Genomic DNA, 20,434 nt, shown 5'->3' with positions numbered 1-20,434 from the left:
GGGTGGAACATGACGCCTCAGTGCTAGACATCACTCTAAATTGCCACACTGCAGATATCATAGCGATATGACTGGAAAATTATTAAAGCTACTTTAATTATCCAAATCACACACACACACACACACACTACAATAAATTAACTGCAACTTGAATTTAAGAGAGCAAAGTATACAATGATGGATGGGTCAGATTGTCCATACTTGCATATAACATATTAAACGCACACCTAATAATACTGAATTGTATCAGTACCAGATACTACCTGCAATTGTAAGTCAACTTGTAATTTATTCAAAACCTAGTTTTTCTTGCTGCATGTTAGGTGTGTGTACTAGTTCTGAAATTGGTGTTTTGTTCAGTATTATAATTCTTCCTTTAATGCTTTATGCAGAGAATACTCATCATAAGCCATCCATGGAAAACATTTCAACCATCTATTTTGGAACTTTCTCCTTTGAGCTGATTTACTTTTGCTATTGCTCTCATTTGGTTTATCCTGATTGTAAGGTGTATTATTGTAGTTATCGATTATGTTATTATCTTCAACTGATTTTTCTTTTCTTTGTCTTTGAGGGTCCAAAAAAGCTTAGGATCATCTGTGACTTTGAATTGCCTGATGTCATTACTTTGATTGGAGTATAATTAATCAAGTGATTGTGAGAAAATGAAAGCAATAAATTTATGAAAAGTGCTGTTAGCACAGTTTTTTATCAGTAACCAAACCAAGGCATTGTTCAAACTCAATTTTGTTTGCTCCGATTGCTGATTTTATCCCAGCCAAAATTTGTTGTGACCAATAACCAGCCTACTGGAATTTTGGTGCACCATTTGTGATATTTTTGTATCTATGACGCAATGGCATGTTCTCTGCAGAACACTGCGTGGGTGTAGGAAATGTGTTCTATGTATTCATTTATGGTTCCTCATCGACTTTTATCAGGGAAGTTGAAAAGGTGTTAGTTCAAGCAAATGTTAATAATATCTCTTGTTTCCATGTTCCCATTTTCACTTTTTCAGCTTAATCCCACCAACTTGTACATAGCAACCATGTTAGATTTCAATCCGAGCTTACTTTATCTACTCTAGGACACAAAGTGGCTTTGCTGAAATGTGATAAGCTTTTATGACATAATGGCATTGTTCTCTTTGATTTCAGTTATGGATATAAATGAAATTTCATCAACCATATTTCGCTTGAAGACAGTGTTGGGGAATGAAATCTACGTGGAGTCAAGCTCAGTTGTGATCATGGATTCTTGGACAAAAAAGGGGAAGTTCATTGTCAGCATTAACAGATGTTTAGAGTGAGTAGTCATATCAAATATCCTTTGTCAGGTATCTCACATCGGAAAAAGTTTGCTTTCGTTTCCTGGCATAGCTGAATGCCAGTAAATGGATAGTGATGAGGAATTTTCAGATGTTAATCAGCACTTTCAAGTGTTAATTAACACTTAATTATAACTGTGGTATTTTTTTTATTGATATACAAATGTACAAAAAATTTGCTTGACATGTAGAGAGAGTCTTAATTCTCATTTCAGATATTGTTATAGACTTCGTAAAAAAACTTCCCAGCTGCAAGGCGTTCATTGCCAAGTCCATCCTTTGAAAATAGATGCTATTCACAGATTTGATCAATTATTGCCCTTTGATTCAATTGAGTCCACTGGGAGAACCACTGCTGCCTCTACCATTACATTCCTGCAAAGCACCGTATTAAACAAACTGTAACTTACACTGATGTCTGAAGTGAGATGTTTAATGCCTGGTGTATTGTGCAAGATATAAGAATGGACTTGCAAGATGAGACAAATGTCATATACGGTGACATTTACAACTGTTCAGTCTCATCAAAAGCAGTAGATGGAAAAAAAATAAAGCACTTTAAAAGCTTACATAGTTAAGCTACTTCCAGAGTGGAAATGTTGATTCAGTGCTGCATAATAAGTGGAATTTGGGGAATAAAGGTATGAAAGGAGAAATGTACTCATCACAATCAGTAAATAAAGTAAACAAAGCTTATGTTATTTGTACCATGGACGGGGTTGTTGAGAATGGATGGTGCACATGTATGGAGGGGAAAGGACACTTGTGCAGTCATGTCAGCACTTTCGTTGTGAAAAATTTAACAGGATGTGAGAAATAATCATACTGGTGTCAGTTATACTGACAAGAATCTAAGTGGGACAGAGATACAAAGAGAAAAGTTGAACCAAAACCCAATTTAAATATTAAATAAAAAAAACAACAAAGTGATGACAGACCAATTAAAGCTGACAGAGAAGTAGTGCTTGTTGCCAGAAAAGCACCATTTTATTTGACAAAGGCAGAGTTTAAAACTGCTTTAGAAAATTCACAACTTAAAGACTTTTTTCAAATTAAAGGAACAACAATGAGCACAAGTTTAGCAAGTGACTCTTTAAACTGTACAGCAGTCATGACAGCATCTTGCATGAAAATTTTAACATTTGTCAGAAGTATGTACGCCTGGATGCAGATCATATCAATACACTTCAGAATAAAACTGTTGGTTGGAGAAAACGTTTTATTTCAAGAGACTCTCAAAATTGAGAATTACACCTAGCAGTGCACACAAAGTACCCATTAAAGAGACAACTGATTGCATCCATTTCATAAGGGATCATTTACATTCAGAATTTATTAGTAACAAATTTACAAAACATACAGGACAGAGAGGTTAAAGCAAACAAATGTTTTGCATTAGGACCTAAATATTAAGGATCTAAATATTATTTCTTTTATATATGCAGAATTCTTATATAAATTGCTCAGGTCTGTTTAATTAACAATGTACACTCCTCAAGATGACTCCAAATTTATACATTCTAAAAATCAGGTAGGCAAGGACCTGTGAGTGTCTACACTAATCACCCTAGCAGACTAAAATTGTTGACACATTGGTGATTAATAATTGGCATAGGAAGGGTAAGTCATAAGCTACAATGCAAACATAACTGTCTTAGAATGGTAGTATAAGAGGCATTTTGGAATATTACCTGTTGACATACAGGTGATTCAGAATAGTACCATGTGCCTTTGTTTACAATTCTGTAGGAGGCTGTTGGATTACATCTGGTTAACTATTGTGTATTATAACAAGACCTCAAACTACTGTCAAATAATTATAGCTTAAGAATAGCTGACCATGACACAAAAGCTATAAATAATTAACATAGGTAATTAACAACCTTACCTGTATCAATTTAGTGGACACTGACACTGAATAAATGATAAATTTGCAAGGTACACAAGTTGTATTATTTAATCATCTTCTGAATCTCTTAGAGGATCTGATCACGCATTAACAAGTGCAGCACACACAATTAAAATGTCATCAAAAAGTTTAATAGATGAAACTGGGACTGTAGGACTTAAAAGATTAAGCACTTTTAGTCTTTTAATAGCTGTATCAACATTTCTTACAGCAAGCTGAACACATCCTTGGCCTCACCTATTGACTTGGTATCCTAGGCTTTATTTCAGCAAGCTGAACACAGCCTTAGTCTCACCCATTGACTTGGTATCCAAGGAAGTATTGCAGCAAGTTGAACACAGCCTTAGACTCATCTATCAGTAATCTTATGGTTGTGCTTGGGAGTCAGTCTCATGGATGGTTCATATTCAAAACAGTAGCACTACTCACTTGCAGCATGCAGAAAGTGATGCTTTTCTCCAGTTCCGCTTTCCTTTAGGAATACTATAAAGCCACACTTACATCACAGCCACTGTCATCCAGCATTCTTCAAAGTCACTGGCCACCTGTATTGTACAAACGTGAGATATTATTATAGTTATAAACAAAATGCATTGATTATGTATGCACACCATAAAAATGTTTAATTAGACTTAAAACTCTGCTTTATAAAATGAAAAAATTATTCAGCAATCTCCGTAAACAATTGGTAGCATCTGCGTGCCAAAACTGGATATGATGTACATTTATCCCTTCTATTCAACTTAGCCGTTGAAGTGTTCAATTTCCCCACGTAAATGTCTACATGATATATCGTACGATCGGTGCTTTTGTACAGCAAATATAGTGCACTGTGTTGGTTCTTTCTTTTTCTGCAAGACCACATTTACCAGATAAAAAGTGGATTTAATCTGTGGGATTGAAATGGGGAGGGATGGGAAAGTTGTATCATTTATGCCAGATTATAGTGAATTTGGTCCAAATACAGTTTGGTCCAACTCGAAATACAATTCGGCCAAACTTAACAATAGTTTGTACGTTCTTTTTCTTCAACAAAAAAGTAGATGCTATGTAAGATAGGTTTTAGGAAAAAAAACAAATTTAAACAAACTATTTTGATATTCTTTGAAAGAAAATAATCATACTTCATAACGTACATATTTATGAGAGAAAACACAAACTGATATATCTTGCTTGTTTTAATTAAAATATTTATTTACATTTTTTATACCCAAAAATGTATGCATCTGCATGACATTTTCAATTTAAGACTTCTGGTCAAATTATCAATAATCATTTATAAAACAATAATACAGGTAATATTCTACAGAATATGTATACATTTTTCTACGAGTAGTGACACTGTACACTAGATATTATAATAAATATATTCAGTTTTAGGCTTCTTATTGTAACACTGCTGCATATAATACACACTCGACTACACATGAGAGAGAGAGAGAGAGAGAGAGAGAGAGAGAGAGAGAGAGAGAGAGAAAAATTGTAAATTGAAAGCATATCATTACTGATCAGTATTGTCAATCATACCTACTCCATTATTCCGTACAAATTAGAAAGGAAATAATTGTTTTGAATTTGTGCCCCCCCCCCCACGGTACAAAGAAAATGATAAACATACACTTGTTTGAAAATAAAATGAAAGAAATTAACCTTGCATTGTTATCATATATTTCTTCTTTTTTCATCATGCGAAAATTATTTTTATAAAATATATATCCAAGAACTCCGTATATGTAGTGGATACCAGCTTGCATATGCATCATTAGTGTAGTGTGTATCGCTTGTGTCAAATAACAAAATCGCAAATGAAACAAAAATATCACCCAAATGCTTGAAGGCACCTGCCATTTATGCATGATAAGTTACTTGTTGCAAACTGACCCATATTGTATTGTATCCAGGTTAACTATAAGATGGTATCTCGCAAATAAAAAATCATTATTTTAAAATACATTCAATGTGAGTGTAAATGATAGTCTTTTTGGTAGCATGGGTTACAAAAGTATTATTAAAGCAAGTTATTATTACGTATACTATTTGCCCTGTAAACATCAATTATGGTGACATATGGCAACAAACAAATAGAAACCCAGGTGATAGACACAACTGGCAGTGAGCAATAAACTCATTGTTTAAACTTACAGACAGGATATCAGATACACAGGTTATTTTATTACAAAACAAGCCAACCCTGCAAAGTGACTTTGGTATCTTTTTAGCGTGCTGAGTATCTTTTTAGTGTGTCAATTTTTGCTTATGAAGTCAGCGACAAAAGAAAGTCAAGTTTGGTTCCTTTGGATTCTTTAAGTGCGCCAATTTCTTTTTCTTTTTTTTATAAAGTCTGCTGACACAGGGAAGCCAGCAATGATTCTTTTTACCTGTATTAATGGGAATTTTCAAAATAAATTGAAACAATGGAACAGTTTCGAAAGTGACACAATCTAGTGCGTCGTGCATGCATACCGATATAAGGCTGAACACTAAATTAGTTTACATTAGTTTCATCTAAATATTCCCTTTGAATAGTTTATAGTGTTTTATTTTTCGACAACAAGAAGCATGTACTTCATCTTGTGGGGATAAATGTATGTCATTTCCAGTTGGCGTCCACTATAGGTGGAATATCGTAACTAAGGGGAAGTAATAGATTTGTATGATTCTATTTCGAGTAATTAAATTATTATTTCTTCTTTACACTTGATAATTTTTTTGTTCTTTTTGTGTGAGTGTAACTACTTCTAATCATGCAATGCAAATCTAATGTAAAAAGGAAAACGTTGGAGTATGGCCGGTGCCCTTTCATGTAGTTGAAGTTAGGAAACAGACTGCCAAGTAGCAGACCTAACACAGGACCACTAGCAAACTCACAGTCCTGATGAAATCATCCATTTAAAAGGCAAATGGCCTGCTCACCCCTCATTATTCAGATGAACCTGCAACTGCCGGGATTGACTACACCAGGATTTATTTACAACAATGTGGAATACAGATCTGCCTGGTTTGTCTCTTTAGTCCCAAATCCAATAGCCTGGGCAGCCAATTTTGTCTCTTTAGTCCCAAATCCAATAGCCTGGGCAGCTAATTTTGTCTCTTTAGTCCCAAATCCAAAAGCCTGGGCAGCCAATTTTATCTCTTTAGTCCCAAATCCAATAGCCTGGGCAGCCAATTTTGTCTCTTTAGTCCCAAATCCAATAGCCTGGGCAACCAATTTAGTCCCATCTCCAATAGCCTGGGCAGTCATTGCTCTTTCAATGAACTGGAATGGCTTAAATGCATACACCTTTCCCCCATCCCTCTAATCCCCAAAACCTTAAATAAAGTTCAGAAACTCTACGTGCCATAGGGTCCTGATTACTCACTTGGGTGAGAAAAATCATGGATAAATAATCTGTTAAACTTTTCAGTGGAAATTCATCAAAAATCTGTATTTTTCCTCACATGCTCAAGCAAGCTTGGATGCCGGTGTTATATCAGAAATGTTGAACTCACATGACTGGTTTGTATCAAGCAAGCCTCAGTACAAAACATTCCATTAAGCAAAATGGTGGATAGAACTACTTAGGCCCACCACATTTAAAATATGTGGAGGGACGTGAATAGTTTCTCTTAGTCTGTGAGTGGAAACATACTCCATTAAAAGCCTAGATGCCACCAATAGCTAAAATTCTCCTTTGGTTGTTTAAAGATAAGTTGGCCCCCATCACTATTCTTCATAACCTCAGACATGTTTTGTTATCACAGAATGGAGGATAATAGCCAAAATAACAACTGCTCTAACCTTCTGAGGATCTTTGTTTTATCTTGACCTTTTAATGGAATATTTGTCCGAAAGAAGCCATTGTGGTTAATAAGAAACTTGAACTACTTTTTTTTTTGGATTAAAGAAATTCATATTCAAACACTTGGTTATTTGACTTTTCTGACCAATCTTTGATTACTTTGATTGATTGTCACATTACTGTGATACACTAAATTGAACACTCATTACTGTGAAACCAGACTTAAAAGACCATTGTTTTTTAAGGTCATTTGTTATGAAAGACTAGATATTTGTGTGATATAATGTGATGATGTTGTACGATAGACAACTTGTCTTGAAAGACAATGTATTGTTTGCAGCAGGGATGGTCTTTAAAGAGAGATTTCACTTTAACATTTAGACATTGGAAGGATCAACTGTGTGATATAATGTGATGGTGTTTTATGATAGACAACCTGTGTTGAAAGACAATGTACTGTTCACAGGAGGGGTGGCCCCTAAAGAGAGATTTTGACTTTAACATTTAGAAATTGGAAGGGTGTAAGTCTATGATATTAAAGCTTTATACACAAGCTCAATGAATCTAACTACACTACCTTTAGATATATTTGTCACCCAGATCTGACTGGAACGATTTCTGTTTTATTTAGTTATAAATGCCTAAATTGTTTTGTTTTGTTTTCAGGGAAGGTGAAGGCAGGGCTAAACTTGCAGCACAGAGAGCAAAAATTCAGGAATTTCAGGGAGCCACTAAGAAACTGTCCATCACCTCAGAGAAAGATGAGGATGAAAATGACAAGGTCTCATCCTCTTCATCATCTTGCACATTAAAATCGAATGAAGTTTTGGTTGCAGACCCTGGATATTTTGATGGGTCTTCTAACTCGTCTCAATCAGACTATTCATCAGTTGATGTAAGCAACATGAATTCTACATTTTGTACATGTTTGTCGGAATTACATGATACCCAAGCCTCATCAGGAGCCTGTACACAGTTTTTGACTCAAATGTGGCAAGTGCAATCATCTCCCTTTAACAGAAATCAGGTCAGCTCTGCATCACCCACTTCAGAAACATGGACAGCAACACCCAATGCAGATATCCAGCAAAATTCACCCTCTTCTTTCATTCCAGACCAGAAACAAAATTTTATATCACTCTCAACACACAGCAGTAATGTTGACAGGTTTGATAAGGGATTTGGGAACATTTGCCATGCAGGATCATTTCCACCTAAACCGAAAAAAAATTCTTCTGCTGGAGACAGTTCATGCGGGTCTTGTTCAAATGACGATTATCATTCCCCTAATTCCACTTCATCTAGTAAGTGGTCGGCTTCATCCTCCACAGTTGGTAAGAAAAGGCAACGAGATTCCTTGGACGAGCTGGATTCTTTGTATGGCATGCCATTAGGGGCCACAGATAGTCGTGACATTAATCTTGAAACAGATGAGAAAGATGAGCATTCCACTAAGGGTATCATGGGATTGTGTCATGGCGAATATGAGTTAAGTAATAGTCCAGAGGTTACAAAACCAGCTTTACACAGTGAAGAGCAGCATGGAATGTCTAGACTAAGACAATTCTTAGAAAGTGAACCAGGTACAATGCTTGACCTTACTTAATTGTATAATTGTGTCAAAATAATGCTGTGTTCTCAGTATGTAATTATGTAGGTTGGATTTAGTTCTTGCTGTGTGTCTCTGCAGATAAACAATTTTGTTTCCTCAGCATGCCTCTCAAACCGCTGAAGATATATTGTTAAAAATTGGTAAACACATTATTGTTTTGGACTAGTGGTGCCATTTTACTATTTACCAGTCTTCTGTTTAAATTTTTGTAATGTTTCTTTCTGTTTATCTGTCCATCCCTATTCCATTTTCCACCGTTTCATTTCCAGGGCAAAATTACATCCATTAAAAATATCTCTCTAAAATTTGTTTTTTTTTTTTAGACTAGTGATGAAAATGTACATTTTGGTATGCAGTGTTTCAGTTTCAATATTTTTTATAATTTGTCCATTGTTTCATCCATTCATCCATCTTTCGCACATTTCTTTTTCGATAAAAACTCCAAAACCATTCATGATATCTTAACAAAACGTTATTAACACTAGGGCTGTCAACGGGTACTCGGGTACCCGACCGTATTGAAAAACCCGGGTATTGAAACGTAAACGCGGGTACCCGTAAACAAAAATCGCCACACTCACCAACCACTTCAAACAGGTGTGACAGCTATGGCTTTAATTAGAAACCAGATCCCTGCTTAATATAAATAAATAATACATCAGAGAGTCTGTTTGGATTAATAAAATTCATTGGCATTGTGCAACAGGACAAACCGTTATCCCCGAGGCATTATATACCAAGGTTAAAACATAGCATTGTTCTACAGGTAATAAACCTCTTTGTAGATGGTAACTATTGATTGTGGGTACTAAATGATCGGTACATTGCATGCTCTTTTAATGAAATCCAGATGGATACCTTTGATTTCCGAACACAATTGTCGAAGAAATCCCACAATTTATATTATGAACAATTATCACCTAGACACCTTGAAATCTTCGTACACACACACACACACACAAAGACGGTTTTAACGCATTACTCTTGACATGTGGTAAAGCTGCTTTACACGCATGCGTGGGTAATTAAAATATGCGGTCAAAAGCCAATGAATAAACGTGGTCTGTTCTAACAAGGACTTATACTTTAAAAAAAGGTGAGTGTTCTAAAGGATTTAACGCGGCTGATCACAGTGATCATTAAAAGTTGGATTATACCTACCATCCGTGTACAAAGGTCATTCTAAATAAATTTATTAATTAATAGCGTGCGGTCAGATCATTCGCAGCTACATCGGTGCGGACGCATCAGACCGAGTAGTGCATTACACGGTTAGCCTCTATCGCCATATAAAATATTAAAGAAATGGGGATAACAATTAGTTGGTCTACGGTTGTACATGTCATTCATGTGCTAACGGGTACCCGGGTACCCGTTAAATTTCGCAATGGGTACCGGGGTTGGTTTTTCGTGATTTTTGACAGCCCTAATTAACACTAGTGGAGTGGATAAGGAGTGGAGTGGAGTAGATAAAGGCATTCAGTAAAAGCTGAAGCACATGATGCATTACTCAGAGTAGCAAAAGGTGGAGTGGAGGTGGGGATAATATTGGGCAAGAGAAAAAATTAGCAAGCTTTGACTAATGCCTTTTATCCCAAAGAAATCTTGCCCTGATCTCAGGTGGATTTGGATTACCATGATAAAATATCTTACAATACCTATTTAATCAAAAATGCAGACACCAATTTTGGATTCATATATCATCATTTCTCCAAAATTACCTGTTTATTTAAACTTCAATCTATTTCAAACATAATTAAATGTGTAGATTTACCTGTTTGTTTCTGAAACGAGTTTTCTCTTTTTCTGGATTAATTTGTGTCTTAATTATTAATCAGGTTACTTAACTCATGCAGGTTATTCAGTAATCTTTCATTGCATAACTTCATCAAACTAGATTGTATAGGTATGTATCAACCCAGTTACTGACAATTCACCTTGTTTATAGCTTTTGTGATGCTTTTTAAGTTGAAACACTGTTTCCATCTTGCATTTACTGTTAAATGCACAAGTTTTCATTATCAGTTCTTGCAAAATTGTGCATTGCATTGCGTTGCTTGAAAATTTTGAATCAACAGAATATCTTAAATGAAATGGTGATTGTGATGTTGATTTATTATCTGTTCTTTGCTTAAAAGGTATCCTAATAAAATTAATGTTTGGTGGATGCCCCATTTGTTAGGTGGTGCTTTGGTTATTATTATCTAGGATTTGATTGACTATGGTATTATTGCTTAGATCAAGTAAACAATAAATGAAATATGAAATTAATGGATGGAATAAGAGAAATCTGAGCTTAGATGTAGAATAGAAGAACACAAGCCATTGTATTTAAAATATAAAAGTTTAATCAATTACATAAACAAAATAATATTGAACATGACATTAATGAATGATATTGCAAATGATGTGTTGAAAGTGCAGTTTAAATCAGTCAAGAAAATTTCACAGTGCATTATATGCATTAGGATTTGTGCAGACTTTTTCATACTATTATAATGCGAACAAAACAAATGTGTGGAGGGGAACAATAAGAATAAAAAAATACCTAATTTACCTCAGCAAAATTTTTCTAAGAAATCTTGTGACTTTATTCAGTTGTTAAAATAACAGTCGAGATATTAGCCAAGTTACACTGATGGATTGACTTGAGTGCGTTGAATTTAAACAAGACATGTTAATGCATCAGTTAATATGACATGTCTTTACCTAAACAATGCCTTTCTTGTGAAAACTAACACTTCATTTGCACAGTCAATAATGCTCAAATGACCACTCAAGGCAGTAAGAAACCATGACCATGGAAAGAAGGTGACCATTTAATACATTACTTTTATAGTAGAAATTGAAATCCCGGAAGGGGGGGGAATGTGAATAGCCATTGAAACCATGTAATTATGTAATATATATATATATATATATATATATATATATATATATATATATATATATATATATATATATATATATATATATATATATATATATATATATATATAATGTTCTTGTGGTTTTATTTGTACCTTTCAAGCAGGAGAGCTTGTACAGTCCTCAGTGCCATATTGTTGATGGAGATGTTGGCAAATGTACACCTTTTATGCTTAAGTCAATATCTCAGATACTTTTGTCTTTGAAAGTTGATGTGTGCATGCAGTCTGAGAAGTGGTATTCCACCATCATGAAAGTAGGTCACTGTGACCTATATTTTACACTTTAGTCACCGTATATACCTTTTATGTTTGGGTCAGTTTCTTGGAACTGAGGACTACTACACCATTGTATCAAATGTAGTAACTGTGACCTACTGTCATTTTTGTTCTTCATAGATCATGTACACTTTTTATGGTTAGGTCCATTTTTGTTCTTCATAGATCATGTACACTTTTTATGGTTAGGTCCATTTCTTGGAAACTGCTGCTTATACTCATGAAGTAGATTTGTACATGCATTTTGAGAAGTACTATACCACCAGATCAAATGTTGGTCATCATCCTACTTTTCATGCACCAGTGATCATGTGCACTCATTATGTTTAGGTCATTATCTATGACATATGCTTGTATAGTCATAAAAACATCAATGTGCATTGATCCCAAGAAGTGCTTGTTCACCATAAGAAAAGTAGGTCACTGTGCTCTGTATTTCACACTCAAATGATCATGGACACTTTTCATGTTTATGCGAGTTTCTGACACTGGTTTATGGTTATGATACCTCATATGTATATGCATCCTGAAAAGTACTCCACCATGATATCATAATTAGGTCACATTGACTTACATTTTAAACTTCATTGACTGTGTATAACATTGATGTTTCAGTGAATTTCTTTAATCCTGTTGCATGTTTTCATCAAATTGGCTATAAGCATATGTTGTACAGCATTACCATGTATAAGAAAAAAGAAATTGTTACCTGCATCAAAAACTTTGTTCATCTTCATTATCACTTGGTATTATCACTTTGAGTATTAGTAAATGCAGAACTCTTTTTTCTGAATAAGTAGATGAAGGCAAGCATTTCTGTCATTCAAAAATTTCCTATTTTGTTTTCAGTGTTGGCTGGGAACAAGTCATTTCCTGTTAGCATTTATGGGAGTAGCAGTAGCACATTGGACATGGTGGAACAGCATCCATTGGTAAGAGCATCATATATTGGACAATTAGATTTGGTCTGACAGTGCTAGTTCACATTTGTTTAGAGTTGCTTCTAATTTGATTGCATATGTATCTGTGCTTCTAAAATTTTATTTTTGCTTATAATGGTTTGTTAATTGGCTTGTGTCCCTTAATCTGTGTATTTGTCTGTAAGTTGGTTCTTCTGGTAATTGCAGAAATCATCTATGGAACAAGGGTGACTATATAGTATTCAGTGCGATATTTCAGACTAATGGTTTGATAAGAAGGATTCCAAATCTTCGATGCATCCCCGGGTAAACTAAGATTGAGGTGGGGGTCAAAAGTATGAAAGAAATTAGACATTTTTTAAGGCATCTGGTTCTATTTTTGAGATGGATTCAAACAAAGCAGTTAAATTTGATACGTTAATTTTTTCCCTTTGTTTACTTTTGAAGAGTTTTACCCAATTCAGCTTCCATTAATCCATGGAGTCTGGATAATACCATGACAATAAATAAAAAGGAAAAGAAATAATTAAATTCTGTTTATAAATTTATTCAAGTTTCTGACACTGGTTTATGATTACGATACCTCAAATGTATTTCTCACAGGCTTCTCAATAGGATACACGTCTTTATATAACAGAGACTAAGAGTAAATATTCAAATGTTAGTTACTCATGAAAGTTTTATGGTTAAAACATTTGTATATACAGATGGATTAATAAACCTTTTTCTTATCTAAGCCATGAGACTGCTCAAATTTACATGAATCGTATTTTCCACCCAATTACAGTCACACTTTTTAAATGGCTTTCACCAGGGATAGGGAAATAGTCTATCAATTGTATGGTGAAAAGGTCACGTTCAAGGTTAGTGTGACTAGAAGAAGAAACATGATTATGCACAAGAACTGGAGTTTCCTGTCATCTACTGTTACCAAAATTTGGGGTAAATAGGAAACTCATGATTTTAGTTTCAAGGTCAAGAAAGGCCAAGATCACTATGACTATTGGAGAAAAAATGGTTTCTGTACCAAAGAAATAGTTTGATATCATATACCTGGACCAAACTTTCTTATGGGCCTGGATGTTGGGTATGGAAGGAGGTCTTTGGTGTGGGGATCAAAAGATCAGATGGTTAGGGCACTGAGAGTGATAGAAGAAGAAAGTCTTTTGGGGCAGATCAGAGTTCAGAGTAAGTGTGGTTCAAAGAAAAATGAGTTTTGCTGAATAACTTTAGATCTGGAATATGTTCCTTGACCATGAGTAAACTGTGGATGGCATACATACAGTTAGGATAATACAGAAACCTGTAGATTATATCTAAAAGTCAGCAGTCATGGTTATAATAAGTTTAGTAAGAAAATAATAATTCTGCATGTTTAATCAGTAACACATAACATGGTCATTGAGACTCAGTAATTAATAATCCCTGGTTTTATCTATCTATTACCGACATAGAGAACTGTTTAACATTGTCTGCATACATTAGGCAATTAAGCACTCCAGTTATAAAATATTTCATTTATTAGTTCACTTAGCTGTAAGGTCAGGCATTATTAATATTATGACCTTGCTTGTGCTGTGCATCTGCAAACCATTGTTTGTTACCATTCTGGATGCCATATTTATAATCTGATTTTATTAAACTTGGAAAATTGCCCAATATCATCAAGCTCTCAGAAAGATGAGCTGGCATTTGATTGATTGGCTGCAATTGTTACAGCTTTGGAAAAAAACATTGCTGATCATTTTGATCATTTTTGGATTATGAAGATGTTATCACAATCTCAAACAAGTTTGATAACAAGCAAGATTCATGCATATTAATGAGATAATCATGAATCCCATGGACTTTGTTACTACTGTCAGAAAAGGGATCTTGCATCAGAGAGGGTGAACTTGTTTTGTCTGTGGAGACCATGCTTTTGATCCAGTTTTGATCCATCTTGGAATATAAGCATATATCCTCTTTATCTTGGATGAGTTCAATAAATATCTTGGTTGTTATCACATGTGGGACATTTGTTCTGGTCTGATTTTTATACAACTTGGTAAATAGGTTTCAGTCATCAAAATTTCAGATTTCAGGTGATCTTGCATCTGATTGGCTGAGTTTCTTACCATTTAGGTAAATTATCTGGCTTGGTTGAAAGGTTTGCATGATCAAGATACCCAGTGAGTTTTATTATGACCAGTGCATATTTATGAGGTGATATTGAAACTGATTGGATGAAATTTGTACCACTCTTAAGACTGGATTTAGGTAAAAATTTGATCAAACTTGGCAAATTGACATATGTCATCAAGATCTCTTTTGACATGATTGTGAGATTAACATATATATGATGAAATCATCTAGCATCTGAAGCTGTCAGCATTGGCAAATATATTTCTGATTAGATTTTGATAAAACATGTTAAATAGTCTTAAATTATCAAGGTACTAAAGATGATTTTGATTATGAGTAAGGTCTATGCATATTAATGAGGTAATCTTTCATCTAATTGGCTGAGTTTGTTACCACTCTTGAAACCAAATTCAAGTTGCATTTTGCTTCACCTTGGTAAATAACCTTACTTGTAGTCTTAGACAGGGTTATACAAAGTGGCATAATTGTGTATTAATGAGATGAGCTTGCATCATCTATAGATACAGAGGCTCTGTTTTTCATCCATTTTCACCTTATCTTGGTAATTTCAGTTTGGAAAACAGTTGATTATGTTGGTTTATATCCTAATCATTTTCAGTGACCACACTTATGAGTAAGAGACTGTGCATATCAATTATGCGTTTATATTGGGAATGATTGTTTTAATAAGGTTATCAATTCAACATGACATTATGCTGATTGCTTACATTGGTTGTGTTCTTTCAGTATTACAAAGGCCTGGTTACTAAAATGGTCAACTGTTAAGTTATGTAAGCCAGGTAATGAATACAAACCTTGCTTGGACCTTTTGTATAGTAGTACTGTGTGTATTATTTTTATTTTTTTAAGGCCTGTGAGAGGGTTCCAGTTCCAGTAATGGTACAAACACACCTGTCTGGGCAGCTGCTGAATAAGTGTAGGATGCTTGATAATATGGCTAAAAGTCAAACAAAAAGCATCAAGGAAATTGAGCATAATCTGACCCAGTTTTCTCAAGAAATCCTGAATCCAGATCAGCAGGAAACACGAAAGATTTTGGCTTCAAGGCTAAAAACAATGGAGGTACATGCTGTTTACTATTGCTTGTACAATTTCAAAATACAGCAACAAAAAAATTATATAGTGATCATAAAGGATCCAAGTACAGCTTTGTTGATAGGGGTTGTTTATAGAGAGATCCAGAATGTATGTAATATCAAATGAGGGTTTATCATTTGTGTTCTTTAAGAGTTGGTGGTCTTTATACTTTGACAGGCAACTGATGTACAAATTACAGTATGATATAAGAGAAGTCACTCATTCTTTCAACAAAGTTGAACTGGTCACTTGGTTGTTTCGTTGGTTTTTAATGGCACTGTCAGCACAGCAATGTTTATATTACACCAAGGAATCGGGTATTAGGTGTATCTTCCAAGCTGGGTTGGATGGGTATTGAACCTGCAATCTTTGAATTATCAATCAAGCCACCTAAAATGCAAATTTCACTTGCACACAGCTCCAGTTACCAAGGAGGGATTTTCAGGGAAATAAACAAAAGGATCAAATGAACACTGCTAGGACAGACAGGGATGCAGTCTGGTTGATACTCTACTCCTAGAAGATCACAGTTCTCGAGAACAAAAGTGGACCAAAAGGTAGAGAGAAGGCAATCATATTTGCCTGAGTTTCTCTCCACATCAGCCTCCGTATGTAACAAGAAATGACACCATTTTCATGCCACCCTTACTAGATATCCTTATGGGGCGAAGCCTCCTATTCTTCACTGCTGAATGGGAAATAATTTGCCACAAATAATGGACCCAGCAAGTATTTTTTTTCTTTTTTAGGGTCTCTGTATCATGTTTAGTGCACCTCCTGTATTGTCTAGGGTCTCTTTGGCTACTCACATCCCCAAAGACCCATTCAAGAAAAGATTCTCTATGCAAGAAATTAGCAACCTACTCCAGAAGAAGGTGGCAGAGATCATTTACAATATAAACTTAATTAATATTCAGGACTGTTCCTTGACCAAAAGACTAAGAATGTGCTTAGACCGGTCACAGACCTAAGTGTCCTCAATCATTTCAATCACCATTGTTTCAAAATGGAAATACCAAGTTAAGTTTTAAGTACCATTCAGAAGAAAGACTTTGTGTAGACCAGGATGTCCCAATTCACAAAGCTTTCAAAAGGTTCCTGCATCTTTTTTTTTTGGGAGAGTTTACCAGCAATCCCTTTCAGACATGGAATCATTCTCTGGGTCTCTGCATTAAACATTCAGCTACTGGATGGCATTCTTCGAAAACACCAGGTGAGTTATATTTTGGAGTAGGACCTGATATTTCTTGTTACTTGCCTTGGATTCCTTGTCAACAGGGAAAAATCCGAAATCATACCAACTTAGCATTTTATCGATTTTATGTATGAAGTTAAAAACTTATAAACAGAATGTCTCACTCAGGAATGTGTATTGAAAAATATTTCAGTGGGAATGTGTATTGAAAACAAGTTCATTGGTAGCTTCAGTTTGTACACAGGACAGTCTCTTCATCCCTAGAGTTTATTTAGTTACTGGGTTTGCAAAATGTTTGAGTGGACGTCAGACACTCTTGGTTGCCTTTTTGTGAGACCATTACAAGATTCTCTCATGCCAGTGAAGGCCGATATTTTGCCCCTTGGATCAGACATTACATGTCCCCTGAACCTCATTTAGCTCACATTGGGTGTTCTCTTGCAGGTGCAACCTTAGAAGATGATGGCTTGTATGGATGTGAACAGAGAGAGCTCATGTGTACAATTCCTTCCAACATTTAAGGAGGCCAGCACCATTCAGGATCGTCTTTTACATATCAATATCCTCAAGAAGAAAGCCATACTAGCATTTTGTTGGTGGCAGGATAAGCTACATGGAAAGGATATTCTCATTCTGTTCAACTCCACTGCGGTGAATTATCTCAGAAATCAAGACCATTGCTTCTTGTTGATTTTTTAAAGTTTTATCTAAAACCACAAATCCATATTACAAGTTTGTCTTATTCCAGACTAACTTAATGCCCTGGAAGAATAAAAACAAATGGAATGGTAGCTACATACCTTGGCTTGCAGTCACATCTCTGATTCTTAAGTGATGTAGATAGCAAGAGAATAGGCATGTCACCTCATCCTGATTGTTCCACACAAGTGGAAACCATTCTTGATAAATGACATTAAAAATCTGGCAGCAGAAATCCCAAGGAAAATCATTTGCTCAAGTAGCCCTGATGGCAGGTATTGCATCCCAATCCAGATTTGTTGAATCTGCATATCTGTATCATATTAAACTAGCCCTCATGTGTTCTCATTTGGTGGAGAAAACCACAACTTTGAAAGGATATGAGGGAAATGGAGAATTTTCTCAATGGTGTGAACATGAACACCATCACAGCTGATTGCATCAATAATTTCATACTTCATCTCAATTTAATGAATGCTGCAGAAGAAAGGATATCAGACAAAATAAGGACCTATCTGATTTCTGTCCAATTTCAGTTGTTTATGCCCAAAGACATTGGCTCTGTGCCCAAAGTGGAATCTGTCATGTGTGTTAGCCTGGATGGATAGAACACCAGTAGAAATACTCTCAGGAGCTTCATTGGTTCACCATTCATATAAGACCTACTTCATACTTGCTGTAGTGACAGCAAGTAGAATCCGGAAAATGCATGGATTGCTGGTTGTCCTGAACTACTTACAACCCTGTGGGGATGAGTGTGTCACTCATGAGGACATCTGTTTTCATTGCCAAGAACATGGGAAATCAGTCATTTCTAAGGTTAAACCTGTTCATGGGAAATCGGTCATTTCTAAGGTTAAACCTGTTCATGGGAAATCAGTCATTTCTAAGGTTAAACCTGTTTCTGTCCTGAACCCTCCATCTCTAGGTCATTTACAGAACCTGTAGAAATCTCATAAAGTGATACATTAAATAAATGGAACTGGTGTATTAGAGAGACCCCATCTGTTCTTATCTTTCAGAGAGGGGGAAGGGTAACGTCAGTATAGACACTCTAACTCTGTATGTTATACTGTCTCCATATCAAGAATTAAGCAAAGATCAATTGCAGCAAGCACTGCATTTGAGTGAAGCTCTTCCCTGCTATGAGCCATTGGATGGAAGTCAGTCCACTTTCTCGAGCTTCTGCTGCTGAGATCTTTTATCCCCAAAGGCTCAAAGAGATCTGCTGGGGCCTATCACAGCAGGGAAGCAGGTTATCTTCCCAGGTTATTTGGCAGCTTCCTGAAGATGTGGCATGACAACTTTCACTGAATTTATGGTATGGAACTATTTTGGTTTCATGCAAGCTGCAACTTAAGTTATGGAGTCAGTGCTCCAGGTGGGTTATTAATCTAAAAGATGTCTTGCATATCATAGGGCACTTGCTATAGCTTCTCTTGGGTAATGGAACTTAACTCCCTCACTGTCTTATGGATACTGCTAAAGTAGTATTATTGAGTAAAATACTTGAAGAAGAAATCAGAATTTTTCTGGTAAAATTTGTTGCATTTGATAATATGTACCCAATCATAATATAGATACACTTTCCTGGCAGTTGTTTTCTTTGTAAGAGAGCATGCATTTGACTCCAGTATTAGCTGAAGTATTTGTGGAATTAGGCACTGTAGTGTTAGCTTTAAATATCACCCATCTGTTCTGGACTGTAAATATAAACAGACATTCCACACTGGATTAGAACTGACACACACCAACAGCTGGTCTGTTATGCCCTCACTAGGGTTTAAGTTCAATGAGGAAATACTTTCAGGGCATTCTAGTCTCCTTTTCACAACTGTACTAATGTCATAATTAATAAATTGTATGGATCACTTACTGGAGTTATTCTTCAGTAACAAATAACATAACAGGCACCAGTCTTTGTATCAAGAGGAGGTCACTCTATCAAACTGTCACCTATATGGGCAGGTAGCTTTTAGCTAACTAAAAGGTTATCCTGGAAGGGTTGGATTTTCGAGGTAGTAATTAAAGTTTGTGATCAGGTATGTACTTGTATTACTGACCAAACACATTTTTCTTGTATAATTTTTGTTTCTAATTCTTTGATTTTGCATCAATTTTTAAATTTTAGGACGAAGTGGAAAATCAAAAGCAGCACCTGAAATACTTGGCATCAAAACTAGATAAGGCAGATCAACACAAGTGTAGTGACAACACAGTATAATGAGTACCGTTATATGTAATATGACCATATTGAGTAATCATTCCATATATTTATAGGGTAATCATTACATATATTTATAGAGTAATCATCCCATATATTTATCGAGTAATCATCCCATATATTTATAGAGTGATTATTCCATATATTTATAGAGTGATCATCCCATATATTTATAGGGTAATCATTCCATATATATATATATATATATATATATATATATATATATATATATATATATATATATATAGTAATCATTCCATATATTTATAGAGTAATCATCCCATATATAGAGTAATCATTCCATATATTTATAGAGTAATCATTCCATATTTGGAGGGTGC

The 20,434-nt window shown here is 35.2% G+C and overlaps 1 protein-coding gene across 1 annotated transcript in view; it reads left to right on the top strand.

Annotated features, from left to right (window-relative positions):
* Positions 1–20,198, top strand: part of LOC149798128 (uncharacterized) — a 94,126-nt gene extending 73,928 nt beyond the window's left edge. The window contains exons 10-14 of the mRNA XM_089963218.1: positions 1,158–1,305; positions 7,682–8,598; positions 12,683–12,765; positions 15,748–15,960; positions 20,001–20,198. Of these exons, the coding sequence (XP_089819344.1) occupies positions 1,158–1,305; positions 7,682–8,598; positions 12,683–12,765; positions 15,748–15,960; positions 20,001–20,093 (1,454 nt within the window). The 3' untranslated portion in view covers positions 20,094–20,198. The remainder of the gene's footprint in view (positions 1–1,157; positions 1,306–7,681; positions 8,599–12,682; positions 12,766–15,747; positions 15,961–20,000) is intronic.
* Positions 20,199–20,434: the final 236 nt, after the last annotated feature.

Source organism: Sinohyriopsis cumingii, chromosome 6 (assembly GCF_028554795.1).
Source record: "Sinohyriopsis cumingii isolate HCF-2022 chromosome 6, ASM2855479v2, whole genome shotgun sequence".
NCBI classification, from domain to species: domain Eukaryota; kingdom Metazoa; phylum Mollusca; class Bivalvia; order Unionida; family Unionidae; genus Sinohyriopsis; species Sinohyriopsis cumingii.
This window is presented reverse-complemented; position numbering and strand designations above follow the sequence as displayed.